The sequence below is a fragment of the Eretmochelys imbricata genome, chromosome 14, assembly GCF_965152235.1.
Source record: "Eretmochelys imbricata isolate rEreImb1 chromosome 14, rEreImb1.hap1, whole genome shotgun sequence".
Classification (NCBI taxonomy): Eukaryota; Metazoa; Chordata; order Testudines; family Cheloniidae; genus Eretmochelys; species Eretmochelys imbricata.
In genome coordinates, this window is record NC_135585.1 from 20,854,381 (window position 1) to 20,882,358 (window position 27,978).

At 46.3% G+C, this 27,978-nt stretch overlaps 1 protein-coding gene across 1 annotated transcript in view; it reads right to left on the reverse strand.

Annotated features, from left to right (window-relative positions):
- The window catches only part of LOC144274707 (heparan sulfate glucosamine 3-O-sulfotransferase 3A1-like), a 79,117-nt gene extending 51,997 nt beyond the window's left edge, over positions 1–27,120 (reverse strand). The window contains exon 1 of the mRNA XM_077833750.1: positions 26,594–27,120. Within this exon, the coding sequence (XP_077689876.1) occupies positions 26,594–27,120 (527 nt within the window). The remainder of the gene's footprint in view (positions 1–26,593) is intronic.
- Between the last annotated feature and the right edge of the window lie 858 nt (positions 27,121–27,978).

The window sequence follows — 27,978 nt, forward strand, 5'->3', positions numbered from 1 at the left end:
TGCTTCCATACTCCCCCCTTTGGAGAAGCAATGTAGATATTCACATGGTGCGCTACTCAGGAGGTAATTGCCAGTTATTGCTCTAACGGTTCCAATTTTAGCAGCAAATGAGCAATGTACAGTAAGTATCAGTCTTATTAAAGAAATAATCATGGGAAATTAAAGTGCACACCACAGAGAAGGAATATTTGCCCAGTTTTGCTAGATATAGTCATGCCAACTCTGACATTTGACAGCAGCAGAGTCCCTGCCTGCTGCTGATATCACTGCAATATATTTAAGCACAAAAAGTTCAGAGTATATGTAACTAACCAGCACAATATGGATCAGCTTTCTCTGTGATGAGTGGATTGACTGGGTGACTAAGAAAACATTACAAAACCAGCAAGGGAAATCCAGATGGGAACACATCCTATTTCCCTCTGAAAGGTGATAAGGAAAACTGCTTAATGAAAAAAAAAAAAAAGGAAGAAAAAAAAAAAGGTACAGCCAGGTTTTTTGGGGAAAAAATAAGAATCAACAGATGCAATGGCCCCCATTGCCTTAGGGGAAGTCAACTTGGAACGCGGCTCGTTGGAATTAATGTAGTAAATTCCAAAGCAAAAATGAGCTATTAAGAAGGGCTAAAAATAAATAACTACCGTCTGGGCCAGAAAAGGAAAGAGATGGTTCAGAAGAGCTCAAATCTAAATAAACAGACTCAAAAATGAAGAAGAGGTTGCTTACCAAGTAATTATTTCCACCTTTGCATAAGGGATAATGGAAATGTAGAGCAAAACCAAATGCAGACGGCGACGGAGCACAGAAAGAAAAATCAGGGGTGTTTGGTTGGCTTTATACATGCACGGAGCAACCTAACAGATGAGATTACGGACGAAGGGAATCTGTGTTTGGTCAGGAGCAAACTGTGTGCAATCCCAGGGAAACGGCATTCAAAGCAGAACACCACCACTTCACATTTGCAAACTCTTTAAAGATATTAACAACTGGCTCCTAACAACCCCTCTGTGGGGAAGGGAAGCATTATTATCCTCATGCTGAAACACTGGGGAAGTGATTTGCCCAAGGCCAAACGGCAAATGGGTTGCAGAACAGGGAATAGAATTCTATCACAGCCCGATATTTACCATTAACATTTGACAACTGACAATTATTTACCCTCTGGTATTGACTGAAAAGATGTTGTAGGGATGCAAATAAATTCTAGGGCGGATTCTCAGCTGGTAAAATCCATTGACTTCAATGAACCTAGATGGATTTACACCAGCTGAGGATTTGGCCCTCACTTCCAATTATTTAACCACTGCAATTTTCAGTGAAAAACCCATCCCTGTGCAGCACCTTTATGAGACAGTAATGGTGATTCATTAGATTAAATAACTCCGTCAACCCCCAGAGATTAAATGCACTTTAAATATGGAGCCTCAGATTTAGAATTGTTATTTAATACTGATTAGATTACAAGGCAAATCCACTTTTTAAAGAATATTCTGGTTTTGATGGGCCTTGTGAGAGACGTTAAGTACTGCGCGTCTGGAAATCTACTTTCACTGAGCTTCAGCTGGTGGGATTCTAATGGACTCAGAAACATTGGGCTAGTAAGATAATGAAACACCCGTCCTCACATACCAAATCTGTTCCCCTCCATCCACCCTCCAAACCAAACCAAGCCTCTTGACAAGACTTTTTTCCCCCCTTTATAATGTTTTATTTATTAAAATGTCCCGGATCAAGGTGAACTTTCTGCGCATTGTCTCATCTGCCTTGCTGGAGGAGCTGGGAGCACTCTGATGAATGGATTAGTCAGGCTGTCTAGTTTTACTTGAGCAGCGCCTCCATCTCCCACTGCTATATCAGTTTTATGGCTTCCCCCAGCAATACTTTTAACGTGAGTCATAGCAGGCAGAGCAAAAGGCACTTTGGTCCAGCAGACTGGGCACAGGCCTGGGACTCAAGAGACCCGGGGTCTCGCTCCGCCACTGACGGGCTTCACTGCTGCAATTCAATCTTCCACAGTCCTTCCTGCTCTCCAAATGTCTCAGAATCCCAAATGCTGAGACCAGCCGGCAACTCCCATCCCATGGCATGGGAACAACTCTGTCAACCCTCCCCATCGTCCACCCAGCTGAGAGGCCAAATCTGCCGTGCTGATTTCCAGCGCTTTCCAGAGACGTGCTTTACCTGACCTCTCTGAGCAGCTCTGCTCCTCCAGACTTGGCCTTCTCTCTCTCTCCTCTGTGGTCACTCACAAGCTGGGGGTCATGCTTGGTGCAAACCCCTCCATTAAGAACTTCATGTCCCTCTCCTCCCAGGCCACTCAGTCCCTTTCCTCTTTAAGCTCTTCTTGACTCCCCAGCTCATGGCCACCTCTCTTTGCCACAGGTTCTGTGACCCTAAATATTAAGGGCCGGTGCAAATCAGGAGTAACTCCACTGAAGTCAATGAGCGACAGCCATGTAAAATAGGCAGACAGGAGAGGAGAGTCAGGCCCAAAAGGGACTGAGTACTGGTACCTAGGAAACAGGATTTGAACTCAAGAGAAATGCACTGGCAACGTGCGAAGAGCTTCATCTAAAGCCCATGGAAGTCAATGGAAACCCTTCCCTTGTTTTCCATGGGCTTCGACTCCAGCTGGAAACGTGCTGTTCAGATCCAAGCAATAGTGGGGAGGAAAAAAAGGTATGTCCTGTAAAATAAAGGACAGGTGGTCAGCCCTGGAGGGGAATTCCTGCATGGTTCCCAGCATCTAAGTGTACAGCACTGTAGGTGCCTCCCAAGAGAAAAACAGAAGCTGGAGCTCTCTCACTGCACGGGCTTCTTTTCTTCTAACAAAGCACTCTAATAGGATAAGTCAAGCATTTAGCCCCTGGGCTTAGGAGATCAGATAGGGCTCTGCTTCCCCTCCACCCCTTTACTGATAATTTCCTTGGAAGCATTTATCCAAGGAGACTAATTGGCTTGAGCAATTCTTAAATGCTTTCACCATCTTTTGCAGATCCCCCTGCAGATCCGGAGAGGCAAGGTAATTTGAGCAGCAGATGGAGAGAAGAGACTCTACTCCATCCAAGATAGAAAGCAAAAACCAACAAAAAAAATCTGTATCTTATTCCACTCCAAACAGTTGCTATTATAGGCAGGGGAGGAGAGAGGAGATGAGCAATCTAGGAGGAGCTGTGTATCAAATGGCAAGAAAAATACTGTATTCTGTTTCAAAAGCCCTGCTATAGCTCACAGCAGTAACTGGACTTAGACATGAAGATTAGTTCCAGGCAAAACCTAGATCTCACAGTGACTGGATGAGGCGGGGGGGAGGACAAGTACTTGGTCCACCGCTGATGTGAAATTCACCACCAACTCTACAGGATGGAATTGAAAAGAAAAAAAAACCTATGAATTGTTTTGGGGACCTATAAAGGGGGAAAAAATTGTGAAGCTGAAATTTCCCCAAATGCAGGAGTTAACACATCCAGGGGGACATTAGCAAAGCCCGACATGTCGCAGCATCAATCTTGGCCTGACCAAAGGAAACTCAGAAAAAACCTCCCTGTGGAAGGAGGAAAGACGTATCAGTGTCTCCATCCATTTTGAAATGCACAGCAGGGCTCAGATAGGTCTGTCCACTAGGCCAGCTGAGCAGATGCAGCAATTCCTGTCACAAGTGTGACCACAGAGGCAACCCCAGAGGAAGGGGAGAATGAAACCCAATCCAATTCCTGACATTATAGTCCCTCCACACCTCCTCTGATCTCCCTTACATCCTGGGATTTAATGGCCCTATAAACATGCCCAGTGCGAAAGACAGATTAAAAAACTGAAGAAACACAATCCTGATGCAAAAACTTTGGGTACTCAAACCTCTCTGTCTTCATCTCCCTCTTCCTGCCCCCTCAGCTCCCCAACGGCCGAACTCCTGGATTTATGGGCTGTAAGCTTTGGTATTCTGCACTGATGGAAAAACACTGGAAAGATTTCCAGTGGGCCAAACCTGAGCCAAAGAATCAAATATCAAGGCACAAAACACAAGGCACCAGAGTTTCTACAGCCCACAGATGGGCCCCGTAACTGTAAAAATTCTTATATTTACTGTGACAGTATTTATTTTAGTCTTAAAAAAAAAAAAAAAGAGCGAGAGATACTTTCGGCAAACTTGAGTTAACTGAATGGCCTGTATTTTTTTTACAGGGGGATTGTATATCATAAAAGGGTCATGAGCATCGAAAACTAAAGCCAGCCAGCTGTCCGCTAGTTCCGCTAGGGTAAAAAGAGTTGCCCCCAGCTCTAATGAGCCCCTTGGTCAGATCCTTTGTTGTCCTTTTGGGGCGGGGTACCCCTGCCCCATCATTACACATGCTTCAGACAGCCCCATGCTGGAGAGGGACTGTACTGGAACATATCCAGAGGTGATGATTAATGGGATTTAAGCTCCACTGCTGGGGTAGCTGCCTGTAATAGAGTCTGTGGTGGGGTAACACAGAGAGGAGCTGGAAAAGAATAAAGCAGGAAAAGCAGCTGAGCAGAGGGTGTAAGAAGGTGCAGGTTAAAGGAGGCCACCCTTCCATTCTAATGTGCATCTTCTTCTAGAAGATGTAGCACTGCCCCTCCAGCCCGCCCCGCCTCGCCAGTGAATCCCAGTGAGGCCTCTCAACCAGCCAAAGCACTGGGTCTGCTTTGTCCCTGCAGACACCCACAGAGTGAGAATATTGGGGCATTCCAAGGTGGGCCAGGAATGCAGGGAAGTGTGGGTTTCTCTACACCCCAGCTAGCGCTTGCTGCCAGGATTCCTACAGGGGTTATGGCAACAGGAGGCAAATCACAGCTGCAGCCCACTCCATCGTTCCAGCAGCCCAAGCGCCAGCACGGGGTCGAACGAGGTTGGCAGCACGTAAGTTACACAAGCTTAGACTCTTCACACCAGCCTATATGTCCCCGTGGTAGGACGAGATTTTTATCGGTAAACGTCAATTTCACCGAACACACAGAGACAAATATTTCCATCAACAATAATCAAAACGCACAGAGAAGCAAAGTAAGAAAAATGATGCTTGAGAACTTATTAGAGTTTGATTTAAGGATATTTACTTTGTATGTTTTGATATGTGATGTTGAAAGTGTGTGTTTTAATGGTTATAAAGCTTTAAGTTTTTGAATCTCAGCATCTACTGTCATTAAATAATTATTGTCTGACACCCCCCAATAATTTCCCATAACTGTGAACATTTAAATTGATAAAAATAGGAAAAAATGCTTACAACCTAGAATTTTGCACAATGGTGAAAATTTAAATCAATACCAATTAAAATATACTTAAAAATGAACATCGATATTGTCCATCAAACTTATAAAAAATAAAAATCCAATTCTGCCAAGACTACCTATAAATCACTGCTGAATTTGGCCCACCGAAACAAATCCTGCTTTCAGATGCACTAGTCTAAATCCAGAGTCACTCTTCATGTTAACGCAGATTTACCCGGTGCAGCCATGACCAAAGTCTTCCCCAGTGTGTCTAAATGTCTCACCCCACTCAGGTTATATGTGCTCCCTTAACCACTTACAATGAAAGGGAGTGAATGCACACTATCACAAGCACAGGTACAGGACTTCCACTTGCTGCGGAATGAGATGTGGCTGTGTGCTGAAATTGACCGAGGCACACTCAGAAATTACAAGAAGGATCGGAGCTGGGTGAAAGCTGGTCTCCACAGAATAGTCTTTGGTTGGGAGAGAAGGATGGTTGTATAGTTTTAAAAACAAAAAAACAAAAAACCAACTACAACGTAAGAGGATGGAACTCATGTATTGAAGAACCTCGAGGACAACTTGAAAACCAGCAGCCTTCTGTCTAGCCCAGGAGGGCTGGCATGTCCCAACTGCTAAATCAAGCAAATGGCTTTCACTTTCAACAGCAGCAGGAAACCATCTGTTAGTGATCTCTCTGCCTTGCACAGACAGCCTGGAGTGGGGGAATTTTTACACCTCAGCAGGGTAAGATCCCTCTTTGGGCTGTACCTGTTGCTGATGGGGGTGGGTTAGGAGAAGGGTGGGTTTTATTAACCAGAGATTTCCCTCTTGCAGCCTTGATTTTGGAGTGTGTGTTGGGGGCGTATGTGTGGATGAGTTGGAGAAAGAGGAGTGTTAATTTTTAAACAGTTTGTTTTTTGATGAAGCCAAAGTCACTTGAATGTCAGCATTGCACAGATGGGTGAATCAGAAATGGAGACATCCATGCATAAGCTGGGATCTGAAAGTTAGCTGTCACTTCGCCAAATTGCCTCCTAATCATCTGTAATTAGGAAACGATGAACAGATGATGCCTATAAAACACACACACACACCCCTGAAATCGGCAAATACAGTGTTCGGCTGGAGCTCAGGAATTTCTCCAAGCCCTAATATGCAATTCCAGCCACAGCCATCCAGCGCTGAATGTGGCATCACTAGACCGTGGATTGTAAGGCACCCTGCATTCGACAAGTGTCCTGTTACCTCAATGCAAGCAGGGCTGAGTGGAGTAGGCACAAGTGGCCAAATGAAGTGACTTCAATGGAGCTCCATCAGCTAATGGTGAGGCTGAATCACACTTAAGGTGGTTGACACCATCTAATTCAATTAAATACTTGTGCAGTGTATTTGGGTCAGAGTGTGAAGCGCATCCCCCATCTTGGCCCCTTCAGAGACTGCAGCCAGCTGCTTGCATTTCCTGCTATTCTTTATTCCTGAAAGTATGCAAGTGAATTTATTGCCCCTGAAAGTGAGGGGCCCTCAGCACAGACTGCAGACAGGCGCTACAGAAGTGAGCATGGGACAAGATCCACCCATTGGCCTTTGCTAATGCACCTCCCTCCTTACCTGAATCATCTGGAGGTGCCGGGGAGGTGCCGGGCCTCTCTTGACCAGCGGCTGGCCCTCAGAGAATCATAGAATATCAGGGTTGGAAGGGACCTCAGGAGGTCATCTAGTCCAACCCCCAGCTCAAAGCAGGGCCAATCCCCAATTTTTGCCCCAGATCCCTAAATGGCCCCCTGAAGAATTGAACTTACAACCCTGGGTTTAGCAGGCCAATGCTCAAACCACTGAGCTATCCTTCCCCCCGCCCCCCCCGCCAAAAGGCAAAGGCCACACCCCTGTCAGGAGGGATGCTCTCCCCAAGCAAGGTGCACCAGGACAAAGGCACAACATGCAAAGCTGCACGGTGATTTTAGTACGTGCACACGTGAAGACGACGATGAAATGCATTTTCTGCTTGGTGACTTAAATGGGCATTTGAACCCAGAGAAACTGTTCACCCCACCCTTCCCTGCTTCCCATTCTACCACTCCCTGCTGTTGAGCAAATGTAACAGAGATATCTAAGCAGTGGAGTATTCATTATACCCAGGGAATCAAAGCTCCCTGAACGATACATGCTGAGACTGATATAGATTCTATAACAGGGATATTAGATTCTGTGATAATACCTAGCTCTCATATAGTGCTTCTCATCAGTAGGTCTCATAGCAATTTACAAAGGAGGTCAGTATCATTATCCCCATTTTACAGCTGGAGAAACTGAGGCACAAGGTGGTAAAATTACTTGCCCAAGGTCACCCAGATGGCCAATAAGAACCCTGGTCTCTTGAATCCCAAGCCAGGGTTCTATCTATCCATTAGGCCACACTGCTTCTATGGATAGCATGTATCTATGTATAATATATAATTATTTATTATTTGTATTGCCGTAGCACCTAGAGAGCCCCAATTATGCTAGGTACTGTACTGGGTTTTGGACACAAAGACATTCCCTGCCCCAAGGAACTTACCATCTAAGTATAAGACAAGAGACAACAGATGCAGACAGACAGACAGACAGAGGAGCAGTAGATAGCAATGAGACGTTAGTGGACCCAGCACTTAATGGCTTAACCATTGTTATATTTTGTAGGCTTCACAGCAGAGGAGAGCTGTGTGTCTGTACATGCGTACACACACACACACACACACACAGGTGTATATACATATATTAGAGCTAGTTGGGAAATGGGGGAGGGAAAGTCTACAGACAATTTTGACTTTTCAGCAAAAAATAAAAAAACAAAATATTTTAATTCAGAAATGCTGCTCTGGTGCCTCTTGGGAACTCTTGTTTGGGTGTCTCAGGCTCCCATAATCCTCTACAGGCTGGGCTCCCTGGTCAGACTATGTCTCCCATGATGCACCATGGTCTCCTCTCTTGGTGAGGGCAGGAGGTGCATCATGGGAATCCTATGGTCGTGGTGTATCAGAGGGGATGACATCCCAGGAGGCAACTGAAATATATCTCCGAAAAGGTACTCTAGCAGCCAATCAGAATCAAAATATTTTGATTTTCACACAAAATAAAACTTTTTTCAGGCATTCAGCTTTTCTGTGGAAAGAGGATACTTTGAGGAACAATTTTAATTTAGTCAAAAACCCAATTTTTCATCAAAAAACAGTTTTGACCAAGTTTTCCCCCATCCCTAAAATGTACCTATGTGGACAAACACCCAGCCCTTCTATTAAGAATAACGCTTCTCTTTTTTCTAGGAGACCTCTTTCCACAACGTCTTGCAGTGCAGATTTCCTTGTTGCTTTGCTGGATCAGGCAGATGCCCCAAAGCTTAGCCTGGGGCCCATATTGCTTTTCAGCCATCCCTAACAGACAGAAATAGAGGGAACTAGCAGACCATCTCAGCCTTGGAACAGGTATAATGTACCTTATTTACACTAAAAGACACCATAAATGAGGCCTACACTTATCGGGCTTATTCTTCTTTGTAAATTAATACAGTCCTAGCAGATCTACAAAGCAATGGTAAGTTGGAACACCTGTATGTTACCTGTGTACAGATCATCAGTGTCCATGATTTGAAGAGTGAAAGCCAAATCTGACATCACATTTTAAGTTTGGGGGAAAACAAATCTAGAAGGAACTGACACAAGCAGAGACTGGGAGTTTTTCCAAAGAGCCTCAGGAAGCTAAGTGTCCAACTCCCATTAAATTTCAGTGGGATTTGGGCAACTAACTACTATGGTCTCCTTTGAAATCTGCTGTGCCCAGGGATATTCCTGTCAATCTGCTGAAATCTTCCTGGAAAGCGGACATGGAAGGGGCACGGACACAAAGCAAATTCAAGTAACTAAAAAAATCCCAGACCCTGAAATGACATTTGCTGAAAGTTATTCTCCAGTATTTATCCAGCAATAATTAAGTCTAATGTAATAAGGGACCCTTTTCTTAGGGCACATCTACACGGCAAAAAAACCCACAGCAGCGAGCTTCAGAGTCCAGGGGGGCAACTGACTCAGGCTTGCAGGGCTCTCGCTACACGGCTAAAAAGAGCAGTGTAGATACTTGGACTCCGGTTGGAGCCCTGTGAAGGGAGAGTGTCGTGGAACCTGGTCCCCAACTCAAGCCTCAACATCTACACAGCTAATTTTAGCCCCACAGCACGAGCCTAAGTCAGTTGACCTGGGCTCTGAGGGTGTGTCTACACTGTAATTAGCCACCCATGGCTGGCCCGTGCTCGAGGGGCTGTTTAATAGCAGTGTAGATGTTCAGGCTCAAACTGCAGCCTGAGCTCTGGGACCCTCCCACCTCGCAGGGTCCTGAAGCCCAGGCTCCAGTCCAAGCCTGACTGTCTACACCACAATTAAACAGCCCCTTAGCCCAAGCCCTGCGAGCCCGAGTCAGCTGGCATGGGCCAGCCGTGGGTTTTTAATGTGTAGATATACCTTGAAACTCACTGCTGCGGGCCTTTTTCTGCTGTGTAGGCGTACCCTTAGTGTCTATCGTGATTACTTATCTGGCTGGTGCCCTGGCTTTCACCTCACTAAGATGAGAGCTACATGACATTTGTTTCCAGTGTTCTCTGACTTTGGCCTGATAACTAGAACCGAGTGAGTAATTCACAATGAATAATTTGTTATTTAGGTCATTTCACCTCGCTTCCTGTTCCCCTCCAGATCACAGAATTTGAAGATCTATATTGTTATTCAGTTTCTCCGATTGGGAAACAGCGGTCCTGACTCAGACCTTGTCTATATTAAGAAAGCGTGCCTTGAGGTAACTGAACGGCTTTATTTACACCAGTGCAAATATACTGCACTAGGGTAAAACGGGGCTGAAACCAGTTTAGTTTAATTAGTTTAACCTCTCCATTAGCAGTTTGATTCAGGGTAACTAAACTGATGTAGTTACACCCGTGGACAGGTTCTTAACAGGCAAATCCTTAGGCCCAACCCCAACAAGATTTATCAGGAATTATGACTGAGTAAGGACTGCAGAACACAGCCTCTTGAGAGTACTGGAGGAGGAAGCTATTCGGTGTGAGGTTTTCATTAATACTAGCGTGACCCTGGAACATGGGTGCAGTGCACAGTTCTCTCCTTCCCCCTAAAACCTTCAAATGTCTCATATGCCTACTGGAAAATTCACCCCTTCGCAGGAAATTATTTGCAATTTAATAGCGGCGATTGAGGGCCCAATTCTGTTTCCACTGACAACTGTTGTGTTGAAAGCAATGGGAGCAGGAGCTGGGCCTGGATAGCTTTGCATTCCCTCTTTAAATCTACTGCAGCAGCACTCCCTGGCTAATTGCATGTCTCTCACTCTCTCAGGCCTTTTCAAAAACACAATCCAGCTTTTTTCCCCTCTCTCAATGGCTCCTGTGCAATGGAGACTCCTTGACACCCTGACACCATTATTACAAGGATTAAAGAAGATAATGGCCAGTTACTTGAGTACACAAAGAGCAAGAGGGAGGCATTTGTCTAATGACAAACACTGGCAGACTCTCTGTTGTCAAAGGGCACAGGAGAACACTCATGCTTTCCTTACTGATCCCCTACAGAGCCCCAGATAATGCACTTTCCTCTACCTACATGTGTCAGGCACAGCAATAATTAACTCAGTAGGGATGAGCTGTGGGGAATAGTGCTGAGATACTTGGGCTCTCAGCGTAATGGCACAAGCAGATCGTGAACACACGGATCGCTAGGTGGATCAGTGGGAAATGCTGCCCCATGGTATTTTACTGCACAAATAGACCTGGTGCAGAGTGAAATGGGAATGAGTCTCAACGTCTTCCTCTGAAACAGCCTGTGCAGGGTGCTGTAGAAGAGAGGACATTGGACTAGGTGGGCCACTGATGCACTGCAACATGAAGTCCCACTTCACTGAGATCTTTTGCAAATACTTCTTAGCTCCGATCCGCTGCTCCTCATGCTTCAACCATGCACTCACTGGCAGCTCTGCAGCAGTGTTTAATTTGTAATGGAAGAGGTGCTGGGGCTCAAGCAATTATTTTACTTTCATAACTGACATGGCAAGTGCTGGGGCTATGAACTGCCAAGTGTAGAGGTGCTGGGGCGCCTTGTCTCACAGTGGCTTTAACACTGCAAGGCCATGTGATAATGTCACCTGGTACGGAGTACCACTTGGGACACTGCTGGTACTTTTCCACTGGAAACAAAGGATTCCCACCTTGTGTAAATCCTATTTAAGGCTGGGAAGTGAGTCAATCAGGGCTCTTCTCCATTGTCTCCCCGCCCAAGAAGGAAGACTGCTGAAAGCACCTGAAGAAACAAAGGAACTAAGCTGGGGAAAGGCAAGGGCTGAATCCAGGCTAAGACAGGGGTCTAGCCTGTGAAGAGAAATAAATAGAACTCTAAGCTGTAGAAACTCTGCTACCTGCCCAAAACAACATTTAGGGTGAGAAATTACTATTTGTAACCTGTTCCTTTAGTGAATTAAGTTTAGGTTGTGTTTTTTATTTTATTTGCTCAGTAATCTGCTTTGTTCTGTTTGCTATCTCTTATAATCACTTAAAATTTACCTTCTGTAGTTAATAAACTTGTTTTTGTTTATTCCGTAACCCAGTTTGTGCAATTCATATTGAGTGGGGAGGGGGGACAAAAAGCCGTGCATACCTCCCTCCACATTGAGGAAGGGGGTGATTTTTATGAGCTTGCGTGGTACAGATCTCTCTACACAGCGCAAGACAATATTATTTTGGGTTTACACCCCACAGGAGGTGTGCACGTAAGTGCTGGGTAAATCCCAAGAGCTGATTTCAGTCTGTGTCCGGAGCTGGGTGTGGCCTTATCTGTGTGTGTGTGCCAGAGAAGGCTTGAGGGCCTGGCACAGCAAGGACAGGTGAGGAATCCTGGGCTGGTGGAACGGGTGGGCTCAGTGGGACCCCAGCACATCAGGTGGCACCCTAGACGTGGGTGGGGGGGGGTCTGACCCGTCACAGCAAGCACAGGGCATTTGTGATGAAGAACATGATGTGTGTGGCTAGGATTTTGTTTTCTTTGCTCTGGCCTTTTCCAAGCAAGGGGTCTGGCTGCCTTTCTCATCTGGCATGGCCAGGAGGGGATGCCAGAGAGAGGATCTCTCCAGGTGAGGGAAACGCTCCTCTCTCTTGCTCCAGAAGGTTCTGGATTTGTCCTTTCCCTAATCCCCACCCCAGTCACCCGGGCTGGAAGTGTCCGCTTCACACTCTGCGTCTGGACATGTGGGCTCCCAAATTCCCTGTTTCGAGGCCTGTCTGAAAACACAGCAGCCTTCAGGAGCCTGCCAGCAGCAGGCCATGGAAATCCCCAGACTCCCAGAGCGCCTTTCCCAAGCAGCTAGCGACAGCAAGGGCATGGAGCCCTCCTGTACCACCCCCACCCACAAACCCATAGCACCAGGCTCAGTGGCCTCCTCTCCACATGGGGTGCAGGGGCCAGGAGGAGCTCTCACCGCCCCCTGCCAGCCCTGCCCCTCAGCTCATAAAATCAAGACTCTGGATTTCCACCCCTCCTTTTCTGTATCGCCATTGGCTGTTGGTTCCCCTTTACCCCGCCCCCCTCCTCATTGCCCTCCTCCTCCCATTCCCCTTGCCCTCTCTCACTCCCTTTCCTGTCCCCCGCATCCAACCCGACCAGCCTTCCCCACCCAGCGTCTTTCTATATGTCTACACAGCACCCAGCACAATCGGGCCCTGATCTCACCTGCGGCCTTCTAGTGCTAATGCAATATATATACATAAAATCAGTGACCTAGCGGCTGCAGCTCGACAAAGAGATTCAGATGTGCCCTAGGTGGCCAGCTGAAGCCATAAGACATGTTATCCCCAGCTGTACAAGTGGCACACATAGCCAATGCCCATTCACCATGTGATCAGAGTTGAAAGACCAACCTGCTTTTGTGGCCCAGTACAACAACAGATGCAGTGGGGATAGCACTGAGCACTCAGCATGCGACAGCTGGCTTTAGTTCTTTCTTCTGGAGGAGGTAAACTGTCCTGATTGTTTAACAGTCATAGGCATTCAGACGCTATACTGAGAAAAGCCATGGAAATGGCTGTAAATAAATATTAATATTCACGCCGTATGAGAGGCCAGGGCTCGGCTAGAACATTATCAACATCCCTTGCCACTGCATAGTGCTTTTCATACGCAAGGATCCCACGTTGTTTTTCAGATTATAGGCAAAGGATCACTTCCCCACCACTGAAATTCAACCAGTTCTGGGCTGGAATCCAGCAATCAGTCGATGCCAATAACACACTGCCCATCAGTTTGTGAAAGGGGAATAAGGGACATCATAGCCAATTGAAACCGCCAGGTCAATTTTTAGGGATGAAGACTAGAATTACCTGAGTTGGCACTCAGCCAGGATGTCAGGAGTGACACCGTATAAAAAGAGTCAGGAGAACTTTGAACGACCTCAAGCGTAAGGACCACAATTTCATGTGTAGAATGAAAGGTGGCACCTCTGACAACACACTGGGAGCACCATGCTGGAAATTCCTGGCCCAACAGAACCCCACCACCACTTCTTGTACCTGGATTTTCCTTGGTGCTCTCCTAACCCATCATAAGGACAAGAGAACCACAAGTGGCAAAACGGAACTGGGCATCAAGAGGTCCTGAATTGCAATCCCGGCTCTGCTACTGACTCACTGGGTGACTGTGGGCAAGTCAAGGTACATTTCTGCCTCAGTGTGTCCATCTGTAAAATGGGGATGATGATAATCCAGCTACCTGATGGGTGCTGTGAGGATTCATTAGTCAATGTCCATGTGGTACTTTGAACATCTAAAGGATAAAGTATTATCTGCAATGGGAAACTCATTATCGTTGTTAAAGGAGGGTGGAAACAGATTTCCAGGTTCCTGCACGAAGTTTAACATGCCACTATAGTTATTACTTATTTTTTCTATTATGGTAGCTCCCAGGAGCCCCAGTTGTGGATCAGGACTCTATTGGGTTACGTGTTATACAAACACAGAACAAAAAGAACTCCACACAGCACCATCCTCCGGGAAAACTCCTTTCTAGGAGTTAATGCTGTCCCTTTCCAGCTCTGTGCCACCTGCCCACTGCAGAGGGGTTAGGAACAGGTCGGGAAAGCAATGTAGACAGTGGGGAACAGCACATAGGAGTCAGTCCTCACCCTGGATGTCCCCGCAGTCTGAAGGTTTTCCACGTGGATCTCAGTTCATCTTGCGATGGCGGGGCACAGGCTCCAGGGACCTAAACACCACTGCTCCCAGAGTAGACGATACTCAGACTCCAGCCCAACCCAACAACCACCAAAGTCAACAGGATTCTTTCCATTAACTTCACTGGCAGTTGGGGTGGGCCCTTTGTGACCAGAAACTGCCCCTTGTATCCAGTGGGACAGTCTGCAGACTGGGACAATTTGTCCCCATATAGAAGAAAAACAATGCCCTACCTGACCCCAGGGTACTGCAGTTCATTAAATCTGAAAGAGCTTTAAAACATCCCATTCACTAGTTTGTTGACATTCAACATTTTGCACTGATTGGAGAGTAAAGCCAAACTGGTTGGCATTGCTCTTTATAGTCCTCAATTTCATGTCCTGGTCTTCCTTCGCAACCACGGTATTACAGCTCGTCGGAAACCGGAATTTCTGTCCTGCAGGAAAGTCCAACAGTTCAAAATTTATATTTGTTCAAAATTGGAACAAAAAAGTCAACATTTCTCACGGAACAGAAACACCAAAAAACTGCAATCTGGGCCCAATCAAAACAGTTCAGTTTGGTAATGTTGAAACATTATGGTATGAAACAGTATATTATATCATATTCAATAAAACTGAAATTAAGATATTATCAAAGTTGAAATGAAATAAAATGGAATGATACAGCTGAAACAAAATGTTTTTTATATTATCAAAACACAAACGTCAAAATGATTTGTTTCAACACTTTTCCATCAATAATGTCATTGAAAATCAATCAACATGTTCCCACAAAATCGTTCAATGTCAATGAAGCTGCCTTTTCCAATGAACAACTGTTCTGCTGAACGTTTTTCCACTAGCTCTCCCCAGTGATGTGGGGTTTGACTGTCCCACACTGCAGAGGAATATCTTTAAACATTACAAACAAAATCCTTCTTATTGAAATGAAGGAAAAAAACAAACCGTATCACAAAGAGCCAAACTGAAATCCCAGCGTAAGCAAAACTCTCATTGAAATCAAACCCTTCGGCCCACCAGACCCTTTCCCACGTACTTGCCCCAACAAAGCCTTTGATGAACGGTGTCTGCATCGAGGAACTCCCCTGAGCTTGAAATCAATGGATGTTTTGATTGACTGGAAAGACTGGACAATTTGGTCCAGGTACTTTTCTGTTCATTATTAGATTAGTGTAACAACCATTAAAAAACCTCAAACCAGCTAACCTTGGAATCCAAACCACGCGACGGTGCCTCTTTACAACCAACAGACTTTCAATGTGGTAAAAGTTTTAGCTAGCCTTGGTGTTTATTCATCAATAATACTCCTCCTGGGGGAATTAATCCATCGAAAACCTTTGTCGTTCCCTTTAAATCTAAAATGGAGTAAGTAGCATTATGAGTTAGCCCAGAATGAAGCTCTGTGGCTCTTGTTATGGAGGACCTGAGACACAGCCCCGCTGAAGCTCTTCAGCCAGAATTCCAGCTGGACATTTTCCACCATGCAGTTTCCTGCCTGGTTTTGTGTGGTGCACACAGCCAGCCCGAATATCGCCTTTCAGATTTGGGTTCTAGCCAACCAAAGCCCCATTTTACTTCAATAGGTGAACAGCATGTGGGTCAAGCTAGAACGCATGCCACTTCCTTAAACCAGACAGAACCTCTCCTGCTTCCTAGAGACCATTATAGGAACTTAACGATTCAGGAAGAAAATAAACCAAAAACACTGAAGCTATGAAATAATGAAATACTACAAGCTTTTGCTACAATTAGAAGAGGAGGAACTTGGGTTTTAAGCACCTGAATTTTAACATTGCAAATAGGCTTTATAAAATGTTTCCCCCCACCGATTAGGAAGATCAAAAGATCGAAGAAAGCAAGAAACCCTTGAATCCTACACAGTGTAAATCTCATTTAAATATCCCTGCTGCAGTGAACTGGTCTATATATAAAGAGACTGGGGCAGAGGTTAGAAACAAAACACATTGTGTTTGAAGAAACATTGGAAGAATGTGTTTGTATTAATGATGAAATTAGAAAAACCCTTTAAAAACTGAAATCCTTTATTACCAGGTGTTATACTTAACTGAAATTGCTGCTGGAGGCAAGTATTTAAAAGGCATATGCCGTGGAGGGAGTTAAAGCAAGTAGTTCTTCAGCATGTTTTTTTTAAGGTTTTAAAGAGCAGATTAGACAAACACCTGTCACGGATGGTCTAGTTAATTCTTAGTCCTGCCTCAGTGCAGGGGACTGGACTAGATGACCTCTCACGGTCCTTTCCAGTCCTACAATTCTATGATTTCTATGATTCTGTGGGCCCTGATTCATGAAATTTCCATCAAATCAATGGGAAGATTCCCCCCAGACTTCAGTGGGAGTTAGATCAGGCCCGTCACACTGAAAATTCAGCCTGATCATTCAGATCCTGATTTACAGTCTAGAGCTGGGCACATAAAGATGCAGATAATAGGCCACATAAGATCTGCAGAGTTCTACAATGCTGCCAGCAGTTTCCCCTTTCCCTACTTTCACGTGGAGGTGCGGACCTTCACATCTCAGTACAGCATCAAAAACACCTAAACAACAAATCAATGCCGAATGAATTCAGCCTCTCTCTGGCTTCCAAAGCATCCCACAGGGTGAAGTGGGGAATTTTCTTTTTGCAGTGTCCTAGGCTGTATTACTAAACCAGTAACAAGATTTGTAGAATGCGGGAGATTGGGGGAACTTTAGATGGTATCATTGCAACAGATGGTGCTGCAACAGGAACATTATTTTATGAACTTCTCCACAAAGAAAAGAAAGCAATGACCTCGGCAGGAACAAAAATATGTATCTTTCTTCTTGCAGAATCACACAGGTGATGAAACAGAAACACTAAGAATAATTAGACCCCTGATCCTGCAGAGCTTACTTGCATGAGGAGACCCCACTGAAGCCAATAGACTTACTCATAAGAATAAGGACTCCTCACAAGAGTCAGGCTTGCAGGATCAGGTCCCTCAGTTTACACACTGTATGAAATCTCTGCATAGCTACTGAATTTCCCTGAAGGCAGATTAGCAGCAAGAGGGCTGGAAACAACTGGGATATCTGGGGTAAGGAAGCTAGTGAACATAGCAGTAAACTGCAAGAGCCCAATCCTGCAGCCCTTACTCTCATGAATAGTCTCACTGATTTACTTTGGGCTCCTTATATGAGAAAGTGCTACAGGGTTGGCCCCAGGAATGTAACTACAGCTGCAACCTAATCCACTTCCCTTCCATAATAAAGGTACTTAATGAGAATTTGCAAAGATTTATGACCATAACAATCACCCCTTCTCCTCTTACCCCCTTTCAGCATGCAAACAGTTTGGGTTACTCCGATATTCTCAAGGGAAAGAAAAGTGTAATTAGTAGCTAAGAAGTGTTAATGTGTACATGAGAGAGAGACTGGAGAACATTTTTATTCTCAGGTTTTCTCATCGCTTGTTCCCTCTTCTGAGCACTTTGGAAAGAAACTAACTACTCCCATATGCCTGATTTCTATTATGCTTCAAAAGATATGGGGATGAAATCCTGGCTCTAGTGAAGTAAATAGGAGTTTTGTCGCTGTCTCAATGGAGCCAGGTTTCTACCCAGGGACCAAAGACTCAATACAATTACTCACAAAAGTCCCCCCAAAGGCAGCAGCACTACTGGCCTATGTATGGGATATCTGTGTAAGTAAGAGTTTGCAAGATCAAAGATAGCACCAGCTACTTATTAAAAATGGAGGCAAGTGTATCACTGTTACGCTGGCTTCGTGCATGCCTTTAAAATGTGCCACTCAGGGTATGTCTATGCAGCAGCTGGGAACTGACCAATGCAGCGATGTGGACACAGCCTCCAGAGTATACGCAGCTATCTCCATAGTGAAGACATACCCTCAGGCTAGCTGTCTGAATACAATCCTGCCCAGCCCCCAAGGTACATTCTCGGGTGGTTAGCTCAAGCTGCCACCCATGTCATTGCGACCACACTGCTATTTTTAGGCACTAGCTTCAGCAGAGCTAGCGCGTGCACGTCTACCCAAGCTGGAAATTACACGGCCCTGCTGCTGTGTAGATGTACCCTCAGACTTTTCTGCAGGAAAATGGGCTTAATCCTCTCCCATGACAGCCACATGGCGTTTCAGCACTGATTTCCATGAGACTGGGCCTTGGGAGTTTTGCCTAGGAAGTCTTTGATGTACAGAGCCAGATTCTCAATACTGCTCTGCACCCACAAACAGGGTTGATTCTTCAAGAGAGCTCCACTCCAATTTAGGCAGCCAGACGTGAGGCCACGCTTCTGAAAGAGCTCCCAGCCCCGCACCGAAAGCCTGGTTGTAAGGGTCACGGTGGGAGTTATTGGTTGCAGGGCACTTAAAAACATCTGATTGCTTATTCTGGTGCCTAAATGGGAACTGGACCCTTTTGAAAACCTGGCCCTGTCACAGACCTCCTCCTGCTCAAAACGATGAGTTATCCTAAATGCCTAGAAATTAAAGGAACCCCGTATATTTTCAGCCTCCCCACAGGCAAGAAATCAAAGACGATATTTATTTGAAAATAGCAGAACAAAACCGAACAAAACCCCTTTGGTTTATCCCTAAAAAATTACCCACCAAAATAAGTTTGGGTCCCACTGGGTGCTGGGTATGTGGAATCGATGTTGCTTTTTTAATCTTCCCCCATGTGTACACACTAGATGGCGCTCTACATCGTGTAGTGAAGAGAGGTGAAAAAAGCTAGCTCCCAAGCAATCTCAGATTGTGCAGACATAAGAAACAAGGCTATGGAGCGGATTGTGATAGAAGGGACTTGTCTCTTTCAGCTTTCTCTGAGGACTTGTCTATTCACTCTCTTAACTAATCAGCCTTTGCCCTGATCAAGACATTCCACGCAGATAACATTGTGAACAGGGGCCAAGGTCACGAGCGTACTCCGGTGATGCAAAGCAGCCACAAATCTGGTTTAACTGGACAGTCAGAGCGGGTTTATGGCTGCTTTGTATCTTAAGAGTGGCGCAAAGCAGCTGGAACATACAGGTGAATCTGGCCCTGTAAAGGACATGGAGCCCTGCACCATGTGCGAGGTAATCCCTTTTGCACAGCTCTCCTGCCCCAACCCCGTGCCCGCAGGCCCACTGCCAGAGGACGCGCCACAGGTACAGCAGCACGTGTAGGGTTTACCTCACAGTGAAGGTGTTTTGCCCACAGATAAATATCACGCTAACCTGATGGTCAGTTTGTAACAGGAACTCCAATTACCAGATTACCTATTTTAGGTATGTCTATGACCTGCCCCCGTTACCACAGTATCTGAGCAGCTCACAATCTTTAGGTGTTTATCCTCATAATACCCCTGTGAGACAAGGCAGGCCTATTATCCCCACGGTACAGGTGGGAAACTGAGGCACGGAACAGCTAAGCGACTTGCCCAAGGTCAAACAGGAAGTCTGTGGTAGAGCAGGGAACTGAACCTGGTCCCCTGAGACCAGGCAAGCACCTGAAGCCCTGAACAACATTTCCCTTCTCTGACTCCATTCATCATCTTATGCTGCATTTGATGATGCCAGCTTCCATCACCCACTAGTAAAATTTTCAAACAAGCTCCTTTGTGCTGTCCCCCAGGCTGCCCCCCAGGGCTAGGGAGGAGCTCCCTTTAAATAGCCGCAAAGCAACCTTACTAACCTCCTTCAGACGTCTCCTCAAAACTCTCCTTTGCCATGAGGCCTACGCAAATCTCTACAAGTTAGGCAGCTGGTGTGCTTGGACCACTGCCCATCATACTGGCCAACACTGTCTCACTGCACTCCCCCGTCTGTCTGAATGGTTGTCTCTTGTCTTGTATTGTAAGCTCTTTGGGGCAGGGACCGTTTTTTTGTTCTGTTTATATGATGGGTCTATGACTGGGGTTTGTAGGCCCTACTGCAATACAAATACATAATTCAGGACTCCCATTCTCTCCCACTGTCTTCCTTACACAGCCTAAGCTCACTATAAGCAGGTTGCAAAGTCACTATAAGCAGGATGCAATGTTTTAATCAATTCAAGTGTGTTTGGGAGAAGCAGAGTTCATAGAACGAGGCGCCTCCCGCAAAAACATTTAAAGCTCTGGCTTCATGTAAACGAGCTTTCCTAAACTCCAGCCTCCCCAACACAAACCGTCTCTTGGAATAGAAAAACCAGCCAAAAAATAATGACTCCGTCCTTGAACACAAGGATTGGGAAGCTTAAATCTGCTTTAACGGCAAAACTTCCGACAACGAGCACACACTGGGGGGGATATATAAACCAGGAATTAAAAAAACAAAAGAATTAAGTTCAAGCGAATGCCTGAATATAATTATCTGCCCGCAGAGAATACAAACAATATAAAGGCTCACAGTTCCAGTATTGTGGGGGCCACATCAACATCTAGAAACCAAAGACTCTGTCAACCAAGCTGCATGACGGAGGGGAAAAAATCTCACTTACCCTGAGGAAATTTGTACGGTACATAAAGTCTCCCCTACCAGGCACAGAGTTATGACTGAGGACAGTTGTGGCTCACAATTGCTAAAGCATCTCCCCTTAGAGAGAAGAGGGTTTTTGGTGTTTACATCAAGTAGTTTGCTCTGCAGTACTTTACTCATGATGGTTGGGCCATCTGGGCTGCTTGCAGTTCTCATTCATTGCGCTAGTTCTTTTTAAAACATTCCCCCCTGTCCACGCATAACCCTACCCAAAATGCATGCTCTCTTCTGGTCTCTCACCGAGTGGCAAACGACTCCCACTCCGCTCCTCTGAACTATGCTGTCCAGATGAGCGCTGGCCATACGACCTCGCAATAGTGGCTGACCTCCAGAGTCCCGGAGGCTCTGATTTCATTTCAGACTCTTTGTGTGAATCGAGGCTTGAGGCACAGGGGCTGGGAAACTCACTGCACAAGAAGGTCCTTTACAGCTGCTCCCAGCTGCTACGAACTTGCTTTTCCTGCCATTCTTTTCAGGAACTGAACAACTCCCAGCTCACTTTGACCCTCATGCATTACTGGTTGCCTTGAAGAAAACCAAGAGGATATTCATACAAGGACACGGAACTTCCTAGGTCTAGAGGCATCAGGGAGGAAACTCCCAGCCTGACAGAGAAACCTTGAATAATCTTTCATCTCTTACAGAATGCTGTAGCCTAATGACATTAGCTCAGCTTTTCTCTAGTGCAACTGGCAGCAGCATTACAAAGGCAGGGAGATTAAAACATATGAAATAAACGTTCCCTGTGTGACTGACAGCATAATGACATTCCAACGGGCGACTGAATCGGTGCACGGCTAACAAAGGATCAGAGAGAAACAGTGAGGCTCACAATACCATCAACAAACACGTATTTTTCTTTCAGACATTTCTTACTCGATTGCATTAACCCCATAGACTGGAAGTTTTCCCCAGGCTGCATACAGTCATGTGCCGGGTAGAGGGGATGGTAGCTCAGCTCTATTAAAACACAGGTTCACCTGCTATTGAACTCTGTCAACTCAATAGACTTGTTCAGGACCAGAGCAGAGATTTCTGTGTTTTAAAGTCAATGAGACCATTGTGGGCTGTTTCCCCTCCTTCCTTCCCTTATGAACTAAGTACTCGCAAAACTGAAATGGAGAAAGCTGTTGTAAGCACTGAACTTCCCTTGATATTCAAACCTCATGCAAATGCCCATGTAGGTGTCACACCTCCCAAATAAAATCACCAAGATTGTTTTTAAATAAACCTCACTGTAGGTGAGCTGCCTTTTAAACAGATGCAATGCAGTCTAAGAGGAGAGGTGATTATTCCACTTGATTTAACATACAGCATTTTAGATCAGTTTCACTTATTGTCTGGAACCACAGTAGGTGTTGAGACTTTCACTTATTAGCACAGAGCTTTGCTACAAGTTCTTTGCTTAGGAGTCTGCTATCCTACAGGTATTATAATTTAATTCATCGGTTAAAAAAAAGAGTCTGATCTTGCTGTACTTCTGTTATCGGCCTCTCCAAACACTTACGTCCCGATTAAAAGGATCTCATGATAACATGCACCAGCTACTAAAGCTCATCTTTTATTCCAAATAGATATTTTCCCTTTATCTCCTCTGTGATCAACATTGCTTCTCTCTTCTCAGCCTGTGAGGGGCACTGTGGTGACAATATACAGTCCAATTTGAATGATCTCTTAAGAATCCAAACACATCAACTTCATGAAACATGTAAAATCCACTGATCCCCTCTCTCTTCCCTTAAGTCTGCTATTTAGCTGCTGTTGTTAATAAACATCTATGAATATTAGTATCTAAAGGCTTTTCCATTTCAGAGTAAAGATCCTGGCTTTTTTGTTACTTTTTAGATAAAGCATTCAGTGCCCATGGAGGTTCCCTAAGGCCACAGAAAGTGAACTAAAATGTTTATATCCTGTAATGATGCTGTTTAGTCTGCCTGCTCGAAAATAAAAATAAATCTGAAACCTAAGATGGTGATTCCAAAGACAAGCAATCAAGAGATACTAGCAAACATATGGTGATATTCCCAGTATTCAGTTCTACTCAAAGATCATGACAAATGCATGTAAAGATTTTTTTAAATAATGTTTTAAAACAGAGCCATTTAAGTGATTACTGACTTTTTGATCCTGCAGCTCTGAGATTCCTGGAACTACATGTTAATAAGGATTACTCACATGAATAACGGTTGCAGGATTGGGTCCCTAGTCATGAATAGCCCCATACAAAGAACTCACTGTACTTCAATCTCCACAGAGCTAATAGCAAAACAGTGAAACTCATCACATCAAACAGCAAACAAACTGAAGCAATTAATGTAAATGCTCCAGTATCAAATGGTAAAACACAGTGATTACCTGAAGAGCCTGAAGGGGAACTACTCACATGAGCAAGAGCTACCAGATCAAGCCCAAACTCTTTGAAAATTAAACCCCCGACACTAAGAAATCTATTGTGCAATAATGTATGTCACTGGCATATGGTCAGATCCTGTATTCCTTGCTCAGGCAAGATTTCCAGGATTAGGCCAACCCACAGTGCCATCTCCTCTGCAATGAATCAAGGAACCCATTGTCAAAGAAACAGATTTCCTGAATTACCAACCATAAATAATGGCAGACCCTCTCCCAAAGCCATGTGTTTATTTTTCAAAGTCAAGAGTTGATTAAAGTTCTTGAGGTTTTCAGATTTGTTTTTAATATTTCCTTTCTGATAGAGGGTCAGTGCATGGAAAATTGGATAAGCGCACACTAAAAATATCATTCTGTAGACAGCTTCAGCCCTCACAAGAGGAAATCTTTATTCTCAGAAAAAACACACCCTGCAATCTGAGAAAATAAGGTGCATTCTATCCAGTGCAATATATGGAAGTACAGTGGTCTCTTCCCTTTGCAAAAAATACATTGCACAAACGCTTGGGCTAGACTCTGATTTTCCGTATGACGATACTGCTGATTTCAGTATAGTCATCACAATTTTAACCAAATACCACCTTCCACTAAAATGTTAGTAAGAGTTAAATAACAATTAGATACAAGTTTTAGAGTGACTTCAAGTCCCTTCTTTTTTGCTTGTTTGCCGGATGCAAAACCCCAATATTTCTATTGTGTAAAAGAAGGACAACCTATTTTTAGATCCAACAAGTCATTTTCATATGAACTTGCCAGAGGACACAACTTTATTAACTTTAAATTACTACGACACATCAGAAAAAAAATCTAACTAATAACACGAGGAGTATTGCCCTATGGCTTTAATTTCTGTTTTCACATTGTCAAGGGCTCCCACTTACTTTCTTTTCCAGCAAATGAAAAATTAATTACTTTAACAGAAAGCTAAAACAAAGACACTTTAACAACATTTGCTTTCTTTCCTGACTTTGTTCATGGCTATTTATGGATAATTACTACCACTGACATTTTTATTATCATCAGATTGCCCAAAATTATGAGTGAAACTTATAACTTTCCTCATACTTAAATGGAGGAAATATATTTTAAAGACTAGATGCTTAGGGGTTGTTTATTTGCTTGATTTTGTAATACCTGATAACATATGTATTTCTACACTGTCAGTTGCTCACTTTAAAATACAGTCTTATCTCATTTTCACAGGGATTACTACCTGATTTTACAAATACAACAGCAAATTTAAGGGAACTCTGAGGCTTTCCTCTGCATGACATTTTTCTTTCTTAAAAAGAAAGATGAGCCAGGCAGTTTACAAAAAATAAAAATCGAACAAAGACAGGGCTCTGGAGCTATTGCTAAGTTTTCATCTACTTTCATCCACAAGCAGTTTATTTTTCCTACAATGAGACTTCTTTAAAAAACAAAAAGTTCAGTTTTCTTGCAACAAGTCTTTTTTTAAAGATCATCTAAAGCAATGTTCGTATCAGGATGGTGTCTAAAATTATCAGCCAAATTTCCACTGAAAATAGTGATTTAGGCCCTGATCCTGCAAACTTGCTCAATTTTACACACTTGATTGATCCCATGGTGTGTGTGATGTTAAGTACATGGAAGTTGCAAACACACACAAAAAAATCAAGTGAAATGCTGAGTTAAGTCTTTTAGATCATCACAGCAGAAAAACACAACTGATAATACCTTGAGCCAGACTTTCAAAATATAGTTTGCTATCAACTTATGCCTGGTCTACACTACAGAGCTAGGCTGACATCAACCTAATCCTGTAAGCATCTACACTAAAATGTAGCTCTCTCCGACGGAACTCACCCACTATACCGACTTAATAACTCCATCTTTGCGAGCGGCGTAGCGTTTACGTTAATGTAATTAGGTCAACGCAGTGTCAGTGTAGACACTGACTGCACTGCTTACATTGACTGCCGCTGCCTTTCAGAAACTGTCCCACAATGCCCCACTCTGGCAGTTAAATCGGTGCAAGAGCTCCTGGTGAAGACGCACACTGAGGGCACAGGGAGAGTAGTGTGTACATGTAAAACTGATTCAATTACTGCAGTGGCTGTACCTGGTCGTAACTTAGGTCAGCTTAGTTTTGTAGTGTAGACTTGCCTTAGCCTTCAAAATATACCTTAAAAACACCCAACAATTTCCTAAACATCCTGACATGGTACTTCCCTTCCTTAATGAGGAGGAGGAGGGGGTATGAATACCTATTGCTTTTTTGTTTGTTTTAATCACTAAAGAAGCCTTACAAAGAAAATGAGCCAGTCACTAAATAAATCACATGCTATAGGTGGTTGAAAACTTTGGAGCCCAGTTCAAGAGCTGATTGTCCCTGAGAGGAACTCTCCTTATAAAATGACTTTTGCTATGGCCTCCCCACACTGGGCTCCCCCTGCACTGACAGGGTTAGGATGAGTCCTGTTCCCCTCTTCTCTCTCCCACCCCGTTTCCCCTTCACTGATGCAACTGTGGACAAATGAGACATTGCTGATCATGTTGCATGACCTGATCCTGGCAGGCATTTGGGAAGGGATGTGGGGAAAGCTATGGAGGTTGGAGAGGCAGAAGAAACTTTGAGGATCAGGGCTGGGAAGGGCTTTGGGAATCAGGGCTGGAGGAAGCACTATGGGCTGAGGAGTGTCTTTGTGGATCAGGGTTGGACTGGGGATTATAGGGTATCTTCAGGGATCAGGGCTGGTGGGCTGGAGGGGTGAGGGAGCCATAGGGATCAGGGGCAAGGAGGTGTCTGGGGATCAGGGCTATGGGGGGTATGAGGATCGGGGCTATGGGGTTCGGGGCTGTGAGGGCCTTTGAGGGTCAGGGCTGAGGTGTGTTCGGGGCTAGGAGCTATGGGGATCAGGGCTATGGGGTGTCTTTGGGGATCAGGGCTAGGGGCTATGAGGATCAGGGCTATGGGGGGTCTTTGGGGATCAGGGCTGGGGGCTCTCAGGGGTCTTTGGGGATCAGGGCTGAGGTGTGTTTGGGGCTAGGGGCTATGGGGATCGGGGCTGGGAGCTATGGAGATCAGGGCTATGGGGTATCTTTGGGCATCAGGGCTGGGGGCTCTGAGGGGTCTTTGGGGATCAGGGCTGGAGCAGGGAACCTCTCTAACTCCCCCGCCCAGCCCCGGACGAAGCGCGAGGGCAGCGGCTCCCGCCCCAGTCCGGTACCTGTACCAGGCGAAGCCCCGCTCGTAGCCGCGGTCGAAGAAGTGGGGCTCGGCCCCCGCTGCCCGCACGTCGGGGTGCACCCGCAGGAACTCCAGCAGCGCCCGCGTGCCGCCCTTCTTGACGCCCACGATGATGGCCTGCGGCAGCCGCTTGCTGCCCTCGCCCAGCAGCAGGGCCAGCGTGCCCGGGGGCTCCCCGCCGCCGCCCGACCCCGCGCCTCGGCCGGGCGCGTCGGGCCGCCGCCGCTGCTGCTTCGGCCGCTTCCTCCGGGCCGCCGGCGGCCAGCTGGCCAGCGAGGGGGACCCCGGCTCCAGCGGCCCGTCGCCGCCCGCCGCCTGCTCCGGGGCGGCCGCCAGCAGGGGCCCGGGCAGGCTGGGGCAGCGCTCGGCCAGGCAGTAGAAGACGTAGAGGGACATGAGCAGGGACATGAGCATCAGCAGGAACTTCTTGAAGACGCTGCGGGGCAGAGGCTCGGGGCAGGCGGCGGGGGCAGGCGGCCCGTTCCCTGCCATGCTAGCCCGAGGCATCTGCCCGGCCCCCCGGCCATGCTAGGCAGGTGCCATGCCCCCCGCCCCCGGAGTCAGCAGCCAGCGGGGGGGCGCAGGGCTGCCCCGGGCCGCATTGTCACTGAGCTGGAGCTGGGAGGGGGCTCGCGTTGTGTCCCCCGTTTCCCGCCCACCCCCGGTCTCTTAAGGGCGACGCTTCAGGGGGGCATCATCGGCAGGCGGCTCCTGCCAACCTCCCCGCAGGAGGGGAAGCCCCGACGCGAACAGATCCCGTCTCCCAGGGGAGGGCGAGTCGCTAACGGAGTCCCTGAGCGCAGGTCCCGGTCCCACCTATCGCCGGCCCCCGCCCGGCCAGTCCCCTGGCAGTGGAGTGGGGATGTCACAGTCTGCACGACTGAGGCAGCTGCTCGCCACAGCCCCAGCACCCGCTGCGCACCCCCGGCAGGGGAGAATCGCTGCGAGCCAACGGGACAGAGCCGCTCCCAACTCCCGGCTTCGCCTCCCTCCTCCGGCTGCAGCCTCTGGCTCCGCTCTGTTGCCACCTGGGCTGACGAGACCTGCCGGGGGGGGGGGGGGGGAGCGCTCCGGGGCCTGCTGTCACCGCCCCTCTAGCCTCCAGCTGCTGCCACACGTGGAGCCGGAGCAAAACTTCTCCGAAGGCAGCGAGCGGGGCGCGCCCCTGAGCGAGGGGAATGCGGCGCGCAGAGCCGGGGCTGGACTCTGGAGCGGGCCGCGTGTCGAGCAGCCCTTGCTGGTGACCCAATGGAGTGAGAGGGGCGTGGGCGGCTCTGAATACCCCACCCCCCTTCCCCGAGTCGCAGGAGCCACTGGTACATTGAACGCTGTGTTTATATCAGCCTCCAGCTAGAGGTGGATTTG